This window comes from Hevea brasiliensis, chromosome 2 (genome assembly GCF_030052815.1).
Source record: "Hevea brasiliensis isolate MT/VB/25A 57/8 chromosome 2, ASM3005281v1, whole genome shotgun sequence".
Classification (NCBI taxonomy): Eukaryota; Viridiplantae; Streptophyta; class Magnoliopsida; order Malpighiales; family Euphorbiaceae; genus Hevea; species Hevea brasiliensis.
In genome coordinates this window covers 110,976,291-110,993,089 of record NC_079494.1, presented here as the reverse complement: position 1 = coordinate 110,993,089, position 16,799 = coordinate 110,976,291, and the positions used below count along the sequence as shown (strand labels likewise).

At 37.2% G+C, this 16,799-nt stretch overlaps 2 protein-coding genes and 1 non-coding gene across 3 annotated transcripts; 2 read left to right on the top strand and 1 right to left on the bottom strand.

The window, feature by feature from the left end:
- Positions 1-3,628: 3,628 nt before the first annotated feature.
- LOC131177971 (uncharacterized) lies at positions 3,629-5,932 on the bottom strand. Its single transcript, XM_058143158.1, has 5 exons — positions 5,510-5,932; positions 5,151-5,416; positions 4,850-4,985; positions 3,768-3,864; positions 3,629-3,714 (listed from the first exon to the last, which is right to left on the bottom strand). Exons 1-5 carry the CDS (start codon positions 5,930-5,932, stop codon positions 3,629-3,631), a joined length of 1,008 nt encoding a protein of 335 aa, XP_057999141.1.
- A 2,888-nt stretch (positions 5,933-8,820) lies between these two features.
- Positions 8,821-8,927, top strand: LOC131178268 (small nucleolar RNA R71). Its single transcript, XR_009147402.1, has one exon. It is a non-coding gene; the product is annotated as a small nucleolar RNA R71 (small nucleolar RNA).
- Positions 8,928-12,598: 3,671 nt separating this feature from the next.
- Positions 12,599-14,970, top strand: LOC110665521 (probable LRR receptor-like serine/threonine-protein kinase RKF3). The gene has a single exon (XM_021825689.2). It carries the CDS (start codon positions 12,812-12,814, stop codon positions 14,786-14,788), a length of 1,977 nt encoding a protein of 658 aa, XP_021681381.2. The 5' UTR covers positions 12,599-12,811; the 3' UTR covers positions 14,789-14,970.
- The last annotated feature ends 1,829 nt before the right edge of the window (positions 14,971-16,799 follow it).

The window sequence follows — 16,799 nt, the reverse complement described above, 5'->3', positions numbered from 1 at the left end:
TAGGCAGAAGTATTTTAACATGATAGTTTCGGGGCTGAATAAATGATAAAAGGATAGGTGTAACAAAAGGTCGAATAGGCTGGAAATGAGAATAGGTCAAACGAACAAGTTATGAGGTTGGGCCACGGAACGAGCCCAAGTGATAATATAATAGATTGGGAATCGAGATAAGTTCGGATCCCAGGCGAGCAATTAAAAAGAGATCGGATCAAAGAGTTCTGATAAGACAATCGCGTAGAAGATCGGCAAGAAGTTCGGTCTTGTATCCTCCCTTTAGTTATAAGGTTCAGTGGGTTAGGAAAAGCTTTGCACGGGTTTCTTGCACCCTCGGTCACCAGAATCCTTAGTTCAAAGTTCTTACAAAATGCAATTCTAATAAACATATTAAGAGTTCGGGGGAGAGTTCTTACCCGAACTCAATTTAATTTTTAACGTAACATGTTAAGAGTTCGGGGGAGAGTCCTTACCTGAATTCTCGGCCAAACTTGAATTCTCGGCCAAAATCTTAATAAAATATGTGGAGATCGGATGAGAGTTCTTATCCGAAATCTCCCGCTTAAATTCTTAACAAAGTACATTAAGAGTTCGGGGGAGAGTTCTTACCTGAGCTCAGCCTAATTTTTAAAACATAACACTCTAAGAGATCGTGAAAGAGTCCTTACCCTAATTCTCAGCCAAAATCTTAATAAATATGTGGAGATCGGAGGAGAGTTCTTATCTGAAATCTCTCGCTTAAATTCTTAACAGAATACACTAAGAGATTGGGGAAGAGTTCTTATCCGATTCTCGACCAAAATCTTAATAAAATATGTGGAGACCGAAGTAGAGTTCTTATACAAAATCTCTCGCTTAAATTCTTAACAAAGAACATTAGGAGATCGGGAGAGAGTTCTTACTCAAATTCTCTTAACCTGAATCCAAACTAAAATATCCCAACTTTAATATTCGAATTAATCCCCAACAAAAATCCATTACATAACACTTATTCACTGAAAGGTCATCTCATGTACTCGTGTTCTTGGGCAACCCTAAATAGTAAAATATTAAATATTCCTTTTATCCGCACAAAGGATTAACATCATTCTACCCCCTAATTATCAAATTTTAGTTTATGAAGAGCATAATATTAAATCTGCTTACCCTCGTTGAGGGACGAGGTGGGGTGCCTCACACCTTCCCCACCCGTATACGGACTCCGAACTTAGAATCTCTGTTTTTAAAGTGGATTTTAATTTTCAAAATGGTTTTCTTTAATTTCCCTTAAAATTAAAGTAGCGACTCCTCACTTTTCCCACTTCGGTGAGAACTCGTCAAGGCGACCGTAAAACCCTTGCGACAAGTATCAACCTTAGCTTCTAAAGCTTTTAAAGCAACCATAATATCAGAATTAGCATCAAAAACAGGTTGTTGTGCTGCACTCATTCTGCTAATTTTTGCTTCCAAATCCTTAAGAAAAACAAGTAAGTCTGATTGGCCAGCAGTAGGTGGGTGTGAGCTAGAAGGACCAGCATTAGTATGCTGTCCTATACCCTGTGATTGCTGCTGCTCTGTACCCTCATGTCCCCTATTTACCAACACATAAACATCACCCTTCTTTACACAAATTTTCATTTGAGTCATAATAATTCTATCTAGAAAAGACTGGCCAACCATAGATACCATAGCATGCTAGTCAGGGTTAAAACCATGATTTGGCAATTACAGTCACCATCCCTTCAATAACTATACTGTCAGCTGAATGCTTAGAGACTATATGTTCCATATGTGAGCAAAGAAAATAAGCACCATTTATTTTTTTCTTCTCTTTCATGCACCATAAAAAGAATAAATCATTCTTTCCTACAACCCCATTACTATGCCCTCTACCTAGTATAGTGTAAGACATGAATCTTTGCAAGTATCTCAGAGCAGGGTCTTGAATAGCTGAGGCCTTAGCAGAACTAGGGTTGTAGTATTTCCCATATGGTGCAATGGACTTCCAAAATGTAGGGGGGTCATAAATTGTCCTTTTCCACTCTATCACTTTTGCTCCATCATTAGAAAATCCAAATAAGGCATTCACTTGAACAGTGTCAAGTTCTCTGTCCTGACCCAAACACCTAAAGGAAAATGGTGTCCCTATGGTTGCTTTGCATAGGCTGGAAGTCCAATTGCAATGAGCTTAAAAATTCAATTATTAATTCCTTAGAAGCAGGTTCTTGAATCCTAGTAAAATCACTCTAACCTATATTTTCCAAATATTCACTAACAGATTCATAAAGCCCTATCTCCCTAAGACTGTGTTCATCAATGTACTTGGTGGCTAAAATTTTCTTTTTAGCAAGGGCCTCATAATTTTTCCTCATTTCAAAGTCCCTAATAGTCCATGGGTAAGATGAGTTTACCTGACTTCCAGATGGAGGGATAACTGGAGCAGTTTGAGACATTATTGGTGAATGATGCAGGGGTGATTGGACCCTAATTGGAGTAGAAGAAACCTACGGTGAGATAGGATTTTGGGCAGTAGAGCGGGTTCTGGCGTTAACGGGTCTTGGGGAATCAACTCTAGGCTGTTTCGGGGAAGCAGAGGAGTGGAGACTGATTTTTTTCTTTTTCATGTCTCATATACAGCTGAAGGGGTGGATTTGGTGTGTTTTTAGGAGGGAGGTGCAGTGTCTTGGGTGGCATTATCGGGATTAGGGGTGGAATGGGAGGATTGGCAAGGTGGAGAGCTAGGGTTCGTATCGGGAATTTGAGGATTTAGGGACGAAATGGGTGTTTTGGGTTGAGCATTGGGTGGTGTAGGGTTTGGTGTTGGGGTTGAAGAATTACTATTAGCAGCCATTCTTATGGCTTGCAGCTTGGGTATGTGGGTTGAAAGCTGTTTGGTGTGCACCATGGAAGGAACAGTGAAGGCTTAGGTCGTGCGACTGATGAGATGAAATAGGATAAAATGGCTAGGGTAAAGGTTTAAGTGGTGAAATACCTAGTGTCTAACATGAGGCATGTTAAGAATAGTGGGGGGTGACATGCCCTGTGTGATTTGGTGTAAGATGAATAACATGAGGCATGTTGGAATAAAAGGGAAAAATGATATACCCCATGTTATTGTACATGAAGTGCTACATGAGGCATGTGAGACACCTTGAAACTCTCAGCAGGTTTTATATTTTTAGCAATTTAAAGTGCCCAAAATAGGTTTTGGTGGTGACACTACCCCCAGTATACATCATGTTGAACCTAGTGTTAAATGACCTGATGAAAAACCCAGAAATGTAATCCTAAACACACTAAAACCAAACCCAAAACACAATTTGCACATAAATTTTACTGAAAATTCAATTGAAACCCAATTAATAGCTAAGAACAATTAAAATCTATCAATCCACCAAACACAAACTAAAACATTATTCAAGTAATATTCACATTAACAATCACACCACAAGGAATAACACCCAAATTCAACCCCAAACTCATCATTAAAAATTCATGAACAAGGAATAAAACTCTGCTGCAGACACTGTTCACATGGTTAAATTTCTGCATAATTGTATTATGAAACTTCACAAAATATACAATGGCAAGTATGTCAATCTTAGTGCACTATATCAAAATTAATTACCCAAAAAGTAAAATCAAAAGCATGTTGCTATTGATTACCATGAAGGTTCCTATATTTCTCACCAATTTTCTCAAAATGCTGCAACTCAAATGGCCTTTCACTCCACCATGTTGCTACAATCAGACATAAGGCTCAAATTAGTTCAGATTTGACTTTGTTAAAAAACAATATGCATCATGGAAGACAAATATAAGGTTCAGTAACTTCCCAGGCATTAATTCTTTCAATTCAGCATACACATTTGCTTGAAAATCTCCACCAACCTGCAGAAAGAAATTTTAATGTCAAATTTGAGTTTAATGGGATATAAGATGAAACAAAATAAAAGAAAAATTAAGTATAAGGAAAAATTTTTGGGGTGCCTCCCAAAGAGCGCTAATTTTAGGTCATTAGCTTGACCCTCCTTAATTTAGTGAATTGGTGGATCATCAAGGAAACAACTTGTTCCCTTCTCAGTGGGCTGGGCTGTGATATAAATCTTGAGCCTTTGACCATTAACTTTAAAAAGACCAGGATTTTCACTCCAAATATCCACAGCTCCATGTGGATAAACCTTGATGACCTTGAAAGGACCAGACTATCTTGATTTCAACTTTCCAAGAAAGAGTCTAAGTCTATAATTATACAATAACACCAGATCACCCTCTTTAAACTCCTTTCTTTTAATACACTTATCATGCCAAAATCTAGTCCTTTCCTTAAAAATCCTAGCATTCTCATATGCATCCAACCTTATCTCTTCAAGTTCATTTAATTTAAGTAACCTTTTCTCTCCAGCATTGTTTAAGTCAAAATTCAAAGTTCAGATTGCCCAATATGCTTTTTGCTCTAACTCAACCGGCAAATGACATGATTTCCCATAGACTAGCTTAAAAGGTGTAGTTCCAATGGGTGTTTTGTAAGCTGTCCTGTACGCCCATAATGCATCATCTAGCCTCAATGACCAATTCTTCCTTGAATGATTAACAGTTTTTTCCAGAATTCTCTTTAATTGCCTATTAGATACTTCAACTTGCCCACTAGTCTGAGGATGATAAGGTGTAGCTACCTTATGAGTAACCCCATATTTTTTCAAAAGATTTTCAAATTGTTTATTGTAGAAATGAGATCCACCATCACTGATTATAGCTCTTAGAGCTCAAAATCTAGTGAAAATAAACTTTTTTCAAAAATTTCACTACTACCCTTGCATCATTTGTAGGGGAAGCAAATGGCCTTAACCTATTTAGATACATAATTCACACCTACCAAAATGTACTTATTCCCAAAAGATGATGGGAATGGTTCTATGAAATCTGTGCCACAAATATCAAATAACTCAATCTCCAAAATTCCTTGTTGTGGCATTTCATTTTTCCTTGAAACATTCCCCACTCTTTGACATCTGTCACATCTCAAAATAAATTCTCTCACAATTTTAAACATGTGTGGCCAATAAAATCCAGCTTGAAGTATTTTACCCACTATTTTATCCACACTAAAATGACCTCTATAGTCAGAAGAATGACAATGCTCTAGAATGTTTCCTATTTCCTCTTAAGGCACGCACCTTCTAACTAAGCCATCATTACATCTCTTGAATAACAATGGATCCTCCCATGTATAAAATTTCACATCATGCAAAAATTTCTTTTTTTGTTGATAGCTCAAATCTGGTGGGAGAACTCCACATGACAAGTAATTGACAAAATCTGCAAACCATGGCAATGCAGCAACAACAACTAGCAGTTGCTCATTCAAGAAAAACTCACCAATTGGCAATTCCTCTTCATTTCCATCCTTACTCTTTTTATCCTTAATTTGTAAGTCAAACTCCTATAGCAATAGAACCCATCTTATCAGTCCTGGCTTTGCTTATTTTTTATTCATCAAATATCTTATGGCGGCATGGTCTGTATAGACAATCACTTTTGATCCAATCAGGTATGATCTGAACTTTTCCACAGCAAATACCACAGCTAAAAATTCTTTCTCAATGGTAGCATAATTTACTTGAGCAACATCTAGAGTTTTGCTGGCATAATAGATTGCATAAGACCTCTTCTCTTTTTTCTGACCAAGTACAGCTCCCATAGCAAAGTCACTAGCATCACACATAATCTCAAATGGCAATGACCAATCCGGAGGTTGCATAATAGGGGCTGTTGTTAGAGCTTCCTTCAACCTATTAAAAGAATCAAAACAAGCGTGGTCAAAACTAAAAGGAACATCATGATTTAACAAATTTGTAAGAGATTTAGCAATTTTTGAAAAATCCTTTATAAATCGCCGGTAGAACCCAGCATGCCCAAGAAAACTTCTAATTCCTTTCACTAAAGTTGGTGGAGGCATCTTCTCAATCACTTCTACTTTGGCCTTGTCCACTTAAATTCCTCTATGTGATACCAAATGTCCAAGCACAATGCTTTCTTGCACCATAAAATGACATTTCTTCCACTTTAGCACCAAATCTGTTTCTTATCATCTTTTAAGCACTTTAGAGAGGTTAGATAGACAATTATCAAAAGAAAAACCATATACAGAAAAATTGTCCATGAAAAACTTCCATAATTTCCTCAATAAAATCAGAGAAAATGGCCATCATACACCACTAAAAAGTAGCTGGTGCATTACATAAGCCAAAAGGCATCCTTCTATATGCAAATGTGCCATATGGACATGTGAATGTAGTTTTCTCTTGATCACTAGGATGTATTGGGATTTGGAAAAAATCAGAATACCCATCCAAATAACAAAAATATGAATGTTTTGCTAACCTCTCTAACATTTCATCAATAAAAGGCAAGGGAAAATGGTCTTTCCTAATGGCACTATTAAGCTTCCTGTAATCTATACACATCCTTCGCCCTGTGACAATTCTAGTAGGTATCAACTCATTATTTTCATTTTTCACAACGGTCACACCTCATTTCTTAGGAACCACATGAACCGGGCTAACCCAACTACTATCAGAAATAGGATAAATGATCCTAGCTTCCAGCAGTTTCAAGACTTCTTTCTTCACGACCTCTTTCATATTAGGATTTAACCTTCTTTGATGTTCTATGGTAGCTTTAAAATTATCCTCTAAAAGAATCCTATGCATGTACAAGGTGGGGTTTATACCTTTTATGTCATCAATGGTGTAACCAATGACTTTCCTATGTGTTCTTAACTCTCTCAGCAATTTTTCAACTTGTACATCACTCAAATTTGCATTAATAATGACAGAATAAGTTGAATTAGGTCCAAGAAAAGCATATCTTAATGTAGATGGAAGTAGTTTGAGGTCTACCTGTGGTGCGTCCTTCTCATCTAGCAAAGATGGTTGTGCAACTTCATATTTCAATTCTTCAACTTGCAAAACTTAATCTCCTACAACTTTTTGAGTAGCTTCCAAGATTTGAGCAAAAGCTGCAACTTCAGGATTTTCATCATTTGTTTTTATACTATGTACCAAATAATTCTCCAAAGGGTCTTCAGGATATCTTTCCTTAAATTCTGCTTCCATAATCTCATCAATAACATCCACCCTTAAACAAGCATCAACTCCATGATGTTTCTTCAAAGTCTGATTTAAATTAAATTCTACCTCCTCTTCTCCGACTTTTAATGTCAATCTACCATTCTTTACATCAATTATAGCCCCTGCTGTGGCTAAAAATGGCCTTCCCAAGATGATAGGCATATGAATATCTTCTTCCATTTCAAGAACCACAAAATCCACAAGAATGAAAAATTTTCCAACTTTTAAGGGCACATTCTCTAAAATTCCCACTGGATATTTGGTGGATCTATTAGCTAGTTGCAAAGAAATGGTGGTGGGCTTCAAATCTCCTACCTTCAGCTTTTCACAAATGGAGAGTGGCATCAAACTTATACTAGCTCCAAGATCACACAATTCCTTTTCAATACTAGTATCCCCAATGTGACAAGAAATAGAGAAACTTCCTAGATCCTTTAATTTTGGTAGAAGTTTATTCTGTAAGAGAGCACTACACTCCTCTGTTAATGCCACTGTTTCATAATCTTCTAATCTCTTCTTGTTTGAAAAAATTTCTTTCAGGAATTTAGCATATGAGGGCATTTGAGAAATTGCATCTGTAAATGGAATGTTAATGTATAACTTTTTCAAAACTTCCAAAAATTTCCCTAACTGCTTATCTAGCTTTGCTTTCTGAAACCTCTAAGGATATGGCAATGGTGGCTTGTATGGCGGTGGAGGCACATACTTTTCCTCTTCTTCTTTTTCAACTTCATTTTTCTTGTTTGCTTCCTCATTAACTTCATCATGATTCGAAATAGATTCATTTTTGTCTTCATCTTCTTTCTTCTTTTCCTCTTCTACCTCATCTTTCTCTTTTTCTCCCACAATTTTCCCACTCCTTAGGATCACTACCTTGCAATGTTCTCTAGGATTCTCTGGTTGACTTGGAAGTTTTCCTTGTGCTTTGCTGGAAGAGCTTGCTTGTTGAGCTATTTGGTTTTCCAACATCCTGTTATGAGTGGCAAGCTGGTCTATCCTTGAAGTTAATTGTTGAATCATTTCTCCTTGTTTTTGTTGAGCAGTTAAGAAATTCTCCATCATAGACTTAAAAATTGAATCTTGGTCTGAAGACTGAACAGATGGCTGTGGAATATGTGCATTTTTATTCCTTTGTGGTGGAAATCCAGGTGGTACTCTGTTTTGCTGAAAATTCTGCTATTGTTGCTGAAAATTAGGAGGTTGTTGATAATTCTGTTGCTGCCCTTGTCAACCTCCCCAAGAAAAGTTAGGGTGGCTCCTCCATGCTGGATTATATGTAGCAGAAAAAGGATTACCAACTGGTTTCTGATTGTAATTCCCAACAAAATCAACTTGCTCATTTCCAAACTCTTGCCCATAGGAAGGAAAATCATTGATACAATGTATATTTCCCACACCAACATCTTCTATATGACTAGATCCTCCAATTGATGAGTCAAACTTCATGCTTAACTTATCCATTTTTTTAGTCAAAGCATCAAATTTGGCATTAAACATACTCATGGCATCTAATTCATATACACTAGCAGGTGGCTTCTTCATTTCATTTCTTTTACAGCTCTATTGATAATTGTTGTAAGCAATTTTATCCAATGCTGAATAAGCTTCATCTTCTGACTTCTCCATAAGATCATCTCCTGAAGATGTATCAATTATACTTCTAATTGCTGGAGAAACACCATTGTAAAAATGTTGAACTAGCATCCATCTAGGGATTCCATGATGTGGACATCTCCTTTGAAGATCCTTGTATCTCTCCCAAGCTTCATAGAGACACTCATCATCCCTTTGTCTGAAAGAAGTTAATTCATTTCTCAATTTTGCAGTCTTGCTAGAAGGAAAGTATTGAGCCAAGAAAGCTTGTGACAACTCATCCTAAGTAGTTATTGAACCCGGAGGTAATGAATGTAACCACTCCTTAGCACGATCCTTCAAAGAAAAATGAAATAATCTCAATCGGATGGCATCATCTGACACTCCATTTATCTTCAGCATGTTACTAATCTCAAAAAAATGTGCAAGGTGCACATGTGGAATCTCAGTAAGACCTCCCCCAAACTGTGATTGTTGAACCATTTGACAAAGTGAGGGCTTCAACTCAAAGTTGTTTGCTTCCACTCTAGGCCTTGTAATACTCGGTCTAAAATCTCCAAAATTAGGAAAAGCATGATCCTTAATTGATCTGTTGTTGTTATTGTTTGCCATAGCTTCTATCACTTGTTGCTCTTGATGTCTTTGAATTCTGAGTTCAGCTTTTCTTCTTTTAGACTCTGCTTTTAAAGCTTTAGCTGTTTTTTCAATCTCAGGATAAAAAATTAAATCAATTTCTGCACTCTTTATTCTTCTCATATAAAAAATATATACCTGAAAAACCAAAACAGGAAAATCTCAAAGTATAATGATAAAGAAAAGAAATTAAAATAAAAAATAAAATGCCCAAATTAACCAAACAATCAATCGTCTAATATTAAACAAAACAAATCCCCGGCAACGGCGCCAAAAACTTGGTTGCGTACTCCGCGAGTATACGGGTCGTTCAAGTAGTAAAGAAAAGATATCGTCTCACAGAGATTTGTTGTTTGAGTACCAAACTATAAAAGTCACGATTATTTGGGCTATCGATAATGTGTTCCAAAAGTAAAGTAAGAGATGCAGCAAAATAAATTGGAAAAGTAAGGAAATTATAATGAATTAAGCAATTAAAATTCTAAGCACTATACTAATTCACTAAAATTTCAGCAAGTAATTAAAGATTTAATTAATTAATGGTAAAAATTGATTCCAGAGTTGAGGTTATGAAGTAAATTTCATTGGGATTTGGATAGTCAAAGCCAAGATTAAGGGAAATACAAGTTTGAAGGAAGTTGATTCTGATTTTCTTTAATTTCTCTTTCAAGCAAACTAAAGAGTGTTTTAAAGGAAACTAAACCCCATTCTCATGCGATGTTTAATTATCCAAAACCCTTTAAGCATTTTAATCAACTTGAAATTCCTGTTAACCCACTAGTTTATTTCTAACATTAGGTGATTAAGTTCATTATCTTGATTATCTATCATAGATTTTCACCTCTTGGTCCTTCAATCTAAGATTAAGAATAAAACCCAAAGGGTACCAATAATGGATTTGTAAATAAGCACACAAGATAAGAATCAAAACTTATATATACTAAAATCTGGTTAAAACCAGTCCAAATTCACAAATAAAACTTAAATCATTACACCCAACTCTGAAATCTTAAGTATCTACTCACTCATGCTTGTATTTACAAGTAGAAATTATGAAATAGAGTAAGAAAACATGAAAATAAAACTAAAAATAAAAGAACTCAGAAGAAGAAAATCCAAATCTCTAAAAATGGAAGCTGAAAAACGTCATTCTGTAAGTGTTCTTCCTCCAAAAATGGCGTGATTCCCTCTTTCCTTCTTCTTTTGATTTTTTCTCTTCCTTTCTCCTTATGGTAAAATGAGAATATGATACTTATATATCCCCTCAAGGGTTGCCCTAAAAATGGTCTCTAAAGGGATAAGGACAAAATGTGTAAATGTGTGAAACGAGAAGATTTTTCTATATCAGCAAATATGCCAGCGCCATTCCACATGCCTCATGTTGATTCAGAGGATGAGCCTTTAGATTCTGCACGACCAGTTACACGGGGCATTTGGGAGTGCCTGAAACTTTCGGCGTATTTTGCTCTAAAATCTCTGTTTACATGACCCGCCACACGGGGCATGTTAAAGCCCATGAAACTTTCAGCGTATTTTATTTTGAAATCTCTATTTACACGACCCAGTGTGAATTTACATGCCTCATGTGGATTCCTGCTGACTAACTCTTTTCTTCACACGACCCTCAACACGGGGCGTATTGAGACCCTTGAAAGTCTCGACTGGTTTTCTTCTTTAAGCGAATTTTCTTTATTTTTCACACCACTTTAGACTTCCAAATCACTTTAAATTTCTTTTATATGGACCTTTTTGCCTTTAAACCTTATTAAAACCTATCAAAAATATTAAAATTTTGAAAATCAAATATAATAAAATTAAAATAAATAAATTAACTAAAATAAACATTAAAAGTATAAAATTATTAAATTAAAAAAGACAAAATAAATATAAACTATCATAAAATATTTATATAAAATGAGTTTTTCAAGTAACTTTAGTTTTTCGCTTCTTCCTTGCGATGAAAGTACCTTTGAATTGAAAAGATTCAAAACTCAAAAACTAAAACAATTGACTCTTTAAAAAATTGAGAAACATATGCATTAATTTCATCATGCCTCATGCGCTAAACAAAAGTTACCCATTATAGTATGATCCAAGATGCTTGCACAAGCTGATGGGACGATTCTCATCTTAAAAAAAATAATAAAATAAAATAAAAATAAAAAATCCTCATGCGCATGCGCCAACTCACTTGTGTGAGGTGAGCTTCACGAATCCCTTCGTTAGACGCCAAGCCTAGCAAAGCAACCGCTTAAAAAAAAATTCATTACAGTAATTCTGTGACAAGTCAGAATTTAAGTATAGTATTTTTTCTCCATTTCTTCAAGGTAAAGAAAAATCCTTCAAATATAAAAATAATAGTTGTTGAAAGTTTTCTATTTGGGGCTGTTGAATGCTTCCAAATTTATTTAATTATTATCGTTGGTCCTTGACTCGACTCCAAGCTGATACAGCCATGCATTTTCTTCATATTAAAATCTGCCTTCCCCTGCCTCTTCTTGAAATCTATAAAAGATGGCTAACTGGCACTGGCAGGCAGGCAGGCAGGCACTGTGCATTTCCAATAAGACTGAAGAACCAAGTCTACAGCCACATTTATCCTTAATTTGACTACCAGTTTCCACGGACATGTCAACCTTTTTTTTTGCGTACTATGCTTTGCCCTCCAACTCCAACAATCATCACATGATCATTGCATCTGTCTTTCTTTTTGATTTTAAAGAATAAATAAATAATCCCTAATGAACATTGACAGATAATTCATTTTTTAATCTCATGAATTGGTTGTTAGATGTTTAATTCACTTAAAATACTTGATTAAAATTTTCGAAGTAGGCAATTTGGTAAATTTTTTTCACCTAAGATTTTTCTTTTTCTTATGTCACGTGGTAAATTCTTTTGGTATTGTTGTATGATTATTTTATTAAAAAATTATAAATAAATAAAAGTAAATCATAAATGCATAATATATCTTCAGATATTAAATTAAATAAAATTAAAAAAATCTAGAAATCTAATTATAAAAAAAATAAATATTATTATAAATTTAAATTTATATAAAAATAAATATATTTAATTTTAAAATTAAATATTAAAATATTTATTTTTAAAAGTGAAATTCAGTGTTTGATTTTCATAAATAAAAAAAATATATATTATGAATGCTTTACTCTATTCCACCAGGTAAATATAAATAAGATTAGCCTTAATTTATAAAATTAAAAATACATGTAAAGTATAAAAAAAAAATATATTGAAATGCTTATTAAAATGGGGATTCACTGTTAATTAAGGGAAAAGAAAATAATCAAATTAGCGATAACCTTCCTGGAATCTGCTTTCAACTGTCAACTGGCCGCAGCCAGAAGTAGAAAAAAGATAAACACCAACTGCTCCTCCATCTCTAGTCAAATTATGCCAATCAATCTCTCTTCCCCTCTCTTCACTTCCTCCATGAACCCACAATCCTAAGCTTCCCCATGTCCATCTTCTTCAACTATCGTCTGCTTTTCTTCACATTTCTAGCTCTCTCCTTCACCCCCAGCCTCGCACAAAACGGCACCGCGTCATGCCCCCTCGACTTCAGTGTCCTCCGCAAGCTCATCGGCGACTCCAAGCCCACCGGTATTTTGCCCTCCCAGGAATGCCAGTACGCCAAGCTAAGCTTGCGACTCGTCCTATCCTACTACCTTCAGCGCAGTAATTCCTTCTTGCCCCCGCTCGACTCGGCCGAGTCCTGCTGGCGAGCTTATCAGGATGTCGTCGACGAATTCCGACCTAACTTTGATATTCGATCCTCTTGCGGCTTCAACACCAGTTGGATCTCTCAAGGCTGCATGGACATCACTACCAGATCCCAATTCGAGTCCTTGGTTCCCAAATCCTCGCTAAGTGACGTCGTTTCCAATTGTAACCAGTCGCTTGAGAATAATTCCCCCTGTGCCACTTGCACTGCCAGCTTGTCGAAGCAGCAGGCCTCGTACTTGACCGGGAAGTCCGTCGGGAACTTGTCGGATTGTCAAGCGTATCCGTCAATTTATGCGGCGGCGTTCGCTAATAGGTATGGTCCCACCGATAGAGGTACAGCTAAGTGTTTGTTTTTGCTTGATTTCGTTCCTAAGAAATCCGGTCGCAAAAAGAAGAAGGTTTTGATTTGGCTTATTCCTATTTTGGGCGTGGGATTGTTGATAGTAATTGGTGGGTGTTGGTTTTGGAGGCGAAGATATGAAGGTTTGAGGAGAAAAAAGAAAAGAGATAGAATTGGTAGGGGAGTAGAGATGAATTTGAGTTCTGGATTGGAGTCCATTAGTGGAAGTACTACTCTTGTTGAATACAAATTTGATGAGATAAAAAAGGCAACTAGGAATTTTTCTAGAGATAACATTATCGGAAGAGGAGGCTATGGAAATGTGTATAAAGGTGAATTGCCAGATGGGTCTCAAGTTGCTATGAAAAGGTTCAAGAATTTGTCTGCCTCTGGCGATGCTAGTTTCATACATGAGCTCGAGGTTATTGCTAGTGTGAGGCATGTGAATCTTGTTGCATTGAGAGGCTACTGTACTGCCACTACTCCATTTGAGGGTCATCAGAGGATAATTGTGTGTGATTTGATGAAGAACGGGAGTTTACATGACCATTTGTTTGGATCTCAGAAGGAAAAGCTTAGTTGGCCTGTAAGGCAAAAGATTGCACTGGGGACCGCCAGGGGATTGGCTTACTTACATTATGGAGCTCAACCAGGAATCATTCATAGGGATATTAAAGCCAGTAATATACTTCTCGATGAAAGGTTTGAGGCTAAGGTGGCGGATTTTGGTCTGGCAAAGTTTGCGCCAGAGGGTGCAACACATTTAAGCACTCGGGTGGCTGGAACTATGGGATATGTTGCTCCTGAGTATGCTTTGTATGGACAATTGACAGAAAGAAGCGATGTGTATAGCTTTGGTGTTGTGCTTCTTGAGCTTTTGAGTGGAAAGAAGGCACTCGGTGTGAGTGAAGAGAGCCAGCCTGCTCTTGTGACTGATTGGGCATGGTCATTGGTGAGGAAAGGGAGAACTTTAGATGTTATTGAAGATGGTATGCCAGAGTTAGGCCCTCAGGATATTTTGGAGAAGTATGTATTAATTGCAGTTCTTTGTTCTCATCCACAGTTATATGCCAGGCCAACTATGGATCAGGTTGTGAAAATGTTGGAAACAGACCAGTCAATTCCCGCTATCCCAGAAAGGCCAATTCCACTGGTAGCCGAGATGGATGATATCGAGAGATCAGTAAGCAGTAGCTGGTCAGGTCATCTCTCTAGTCCGGCTGGCTACCGAACATATATGCTCGAGAACGATCACCCTTCTAGCCACAACGAGGCAAGGTCTAGTTCTAGCCACAATGAGGCAAGGTCTAGTTCTAGCCACAATGAGGCAAGGCCTAGTTCGGACTCTAGACCAGTGGAATTGTTGTAAATTTTGTAGATTGGCCAGAGAGGATCACGTAAGCGCTCCTGCGATACTTCCACTGACTGGTATGCTCTACCTGATCCCAAGGCTTCAAATTTTGGAGCTACACCTCCATTGTAAAGATATATGTAGAACGAAATTTGATTGTTTCAAGTGACAGCAATATTACAATTTTTTTCTTCTTGATACGATGTTTTCTTTTACATGTCCTATAATCCTGTATCTGGATTTGATGGTTTGATGACTAACAAAATGTAAATAGCTAATAAGCTAGAATCTGGCTAAAATATACCCTAATGCCTGGCAAAAATATACCCTAAAATCTCAATTCCAATTTGGACAATGATTTTCCTTTGCTTTGTCTTCCTGGAAAACCTTCACCAATTGGGACTATGATTTTGCTTTCCTTTTTCAATCTGGAAAGCCTTTTCTAAAAACGGTCTCTGATGCCAGCTTATATATACCTCAAACAGAAGCATCTGTGTATTCATTGTGATCGTGATTTTAGTTACTACTGAAGTGCTCCTCTTCATCCAATGGAACTGCTGCTATGCTCTAAGAGTCTCAGTGGCAAGCGCAGTAGCCACTGCAATCTTTCTCTCAACCCCAAGCGCCACCGCAAAAGTCCCATGGCCTTGGTTTCTTCTACCATCAACGATATTCCTGACTCTCTACTGATTGAAATCCTCCTACTTACCTTGAAATCCGCCAAGCAATGCTTGCTTGTTTCCAAGTGCTGGTTCGCTCATCCCTTCCTTCAACGCAATTATACATCTACGCTCGTCCTTTACTATGAAACCAGCCAAATCAACAAACTCTTTGTGACCTCCAACAAATCCTACGGCTTCTCTTTTTGTCACTTGCCTTCCTCCTCCACCCCCAACCGCCTAGACCTAGAGCCAGCCGCCGTGGTTCCTGTGAGGATTTACTATTATGTTGTCGCAAGCTTTTCTCTGAACATGTATTACATCTGCAATCCATTTACTGGAACATGGATCGAACTGCATCCTTGTTCTTCTCCTCATGATGAAAATACACGTGTTGGGTTTATATGCAGAGGCCGCGGTATTAAGTTTAGCTACGCTGTGTTTCGATTTTCGTACTTTGGCGACAGTATTATCTCCAATGAACTTGCAGTTGAGACTTTCTCCTCTGATATTGATATGTGGCCTAAGAAGATGGTGTCCTCTGCGCTGGTAATCTTTGGATCGCCCATACTCAATTGTGGTGGGTTGCCTATAATGGATTGCTCTTCTGGGTTACTAGCTGGACCGGATCGATTGGTCTTGATCCGTTTAATGGAGGTGAATGCCGGCGTCTGATTCATCTACCTGGTGCATTCTCCTACAACTGTAATAAATGTGTTGCAGTGTGTAGGGGAATGTTGAGATTGTTCCAGGTTAAAGACAATATGATGGCAGATACTGTATCTATTCGTGTTTGGGATCTCAAGAACTATGAGATGTGTGAATGGTGCCTGCAACATCAGTATAATTTCTCAGGATTGCGATCGGAGAAGTCCGCTTGATTCAAAGACAAGGAACATCCAACAAAGATGCTGATCAAAGCATTAGCTTGTGATCCTAAAAATGGAGATATTGTGTACATGATGATGAGCGGAAACAAGTTGTATCGTGCAACACGAGAATCCAAATCCTTGATGAGATGTGTGATATTGTAGAGGAGGTGGAATTTCTAGGTGAGGCCTTTTCCTATGTGCTCGTCTGGTTGCCATCTCTCAAGGCTTAGCATGGGCTAGGTCCTCAAGCCCACTTCAATGGTCCTCTGGACCATTAGCCCAGCCCACACTTAGGTTTGTTGGAATTGCAAATGGAAGCTTTTAACTTGATCATCTGTGATCATCCGACTACCATATCTGAGTTTCATTGAAATATTGTTTTGGAATAATTAGGACAACAAACTCTCTTTTCTTTTCTTTTTTTTTAATAGTACAGCAAACTTATTTCAGCTTTAAATTTTGGCAGTAATCTTTTTTTTTTCTTTTTTTTTTTTTAAA

Coding starts and splice junctions, on each gene's coding strand:
- LOC110665521 (XM_021825689.2), top strand. CDS start 12,812: ATGTCCATCTTCTTCAACTATCGTCTGCTTTTCTTCACATTTCTAGCT.
- LOC131177971 (XM_058143158.1), bottom strand. CDS start 5,932: ATGCCTCCACCAACTTTAGTGAAAGGAATTAGAAGTTTTCTTGGGCAT. Junction 5,417..5,509: donor CATACCTGATTGGATCAAAA/GTGATTGTCTAT, acceptor CTATTGCTATAG/GAGTTTGACTTACAAATTAA. Junction 4,986..5,150: donor AATGATGGCTTAGTTAGAAG/GTGCGTGCCTTA, acceptor GAGATGTGACAG/ATGTCAAAGAGTGGGGAATG.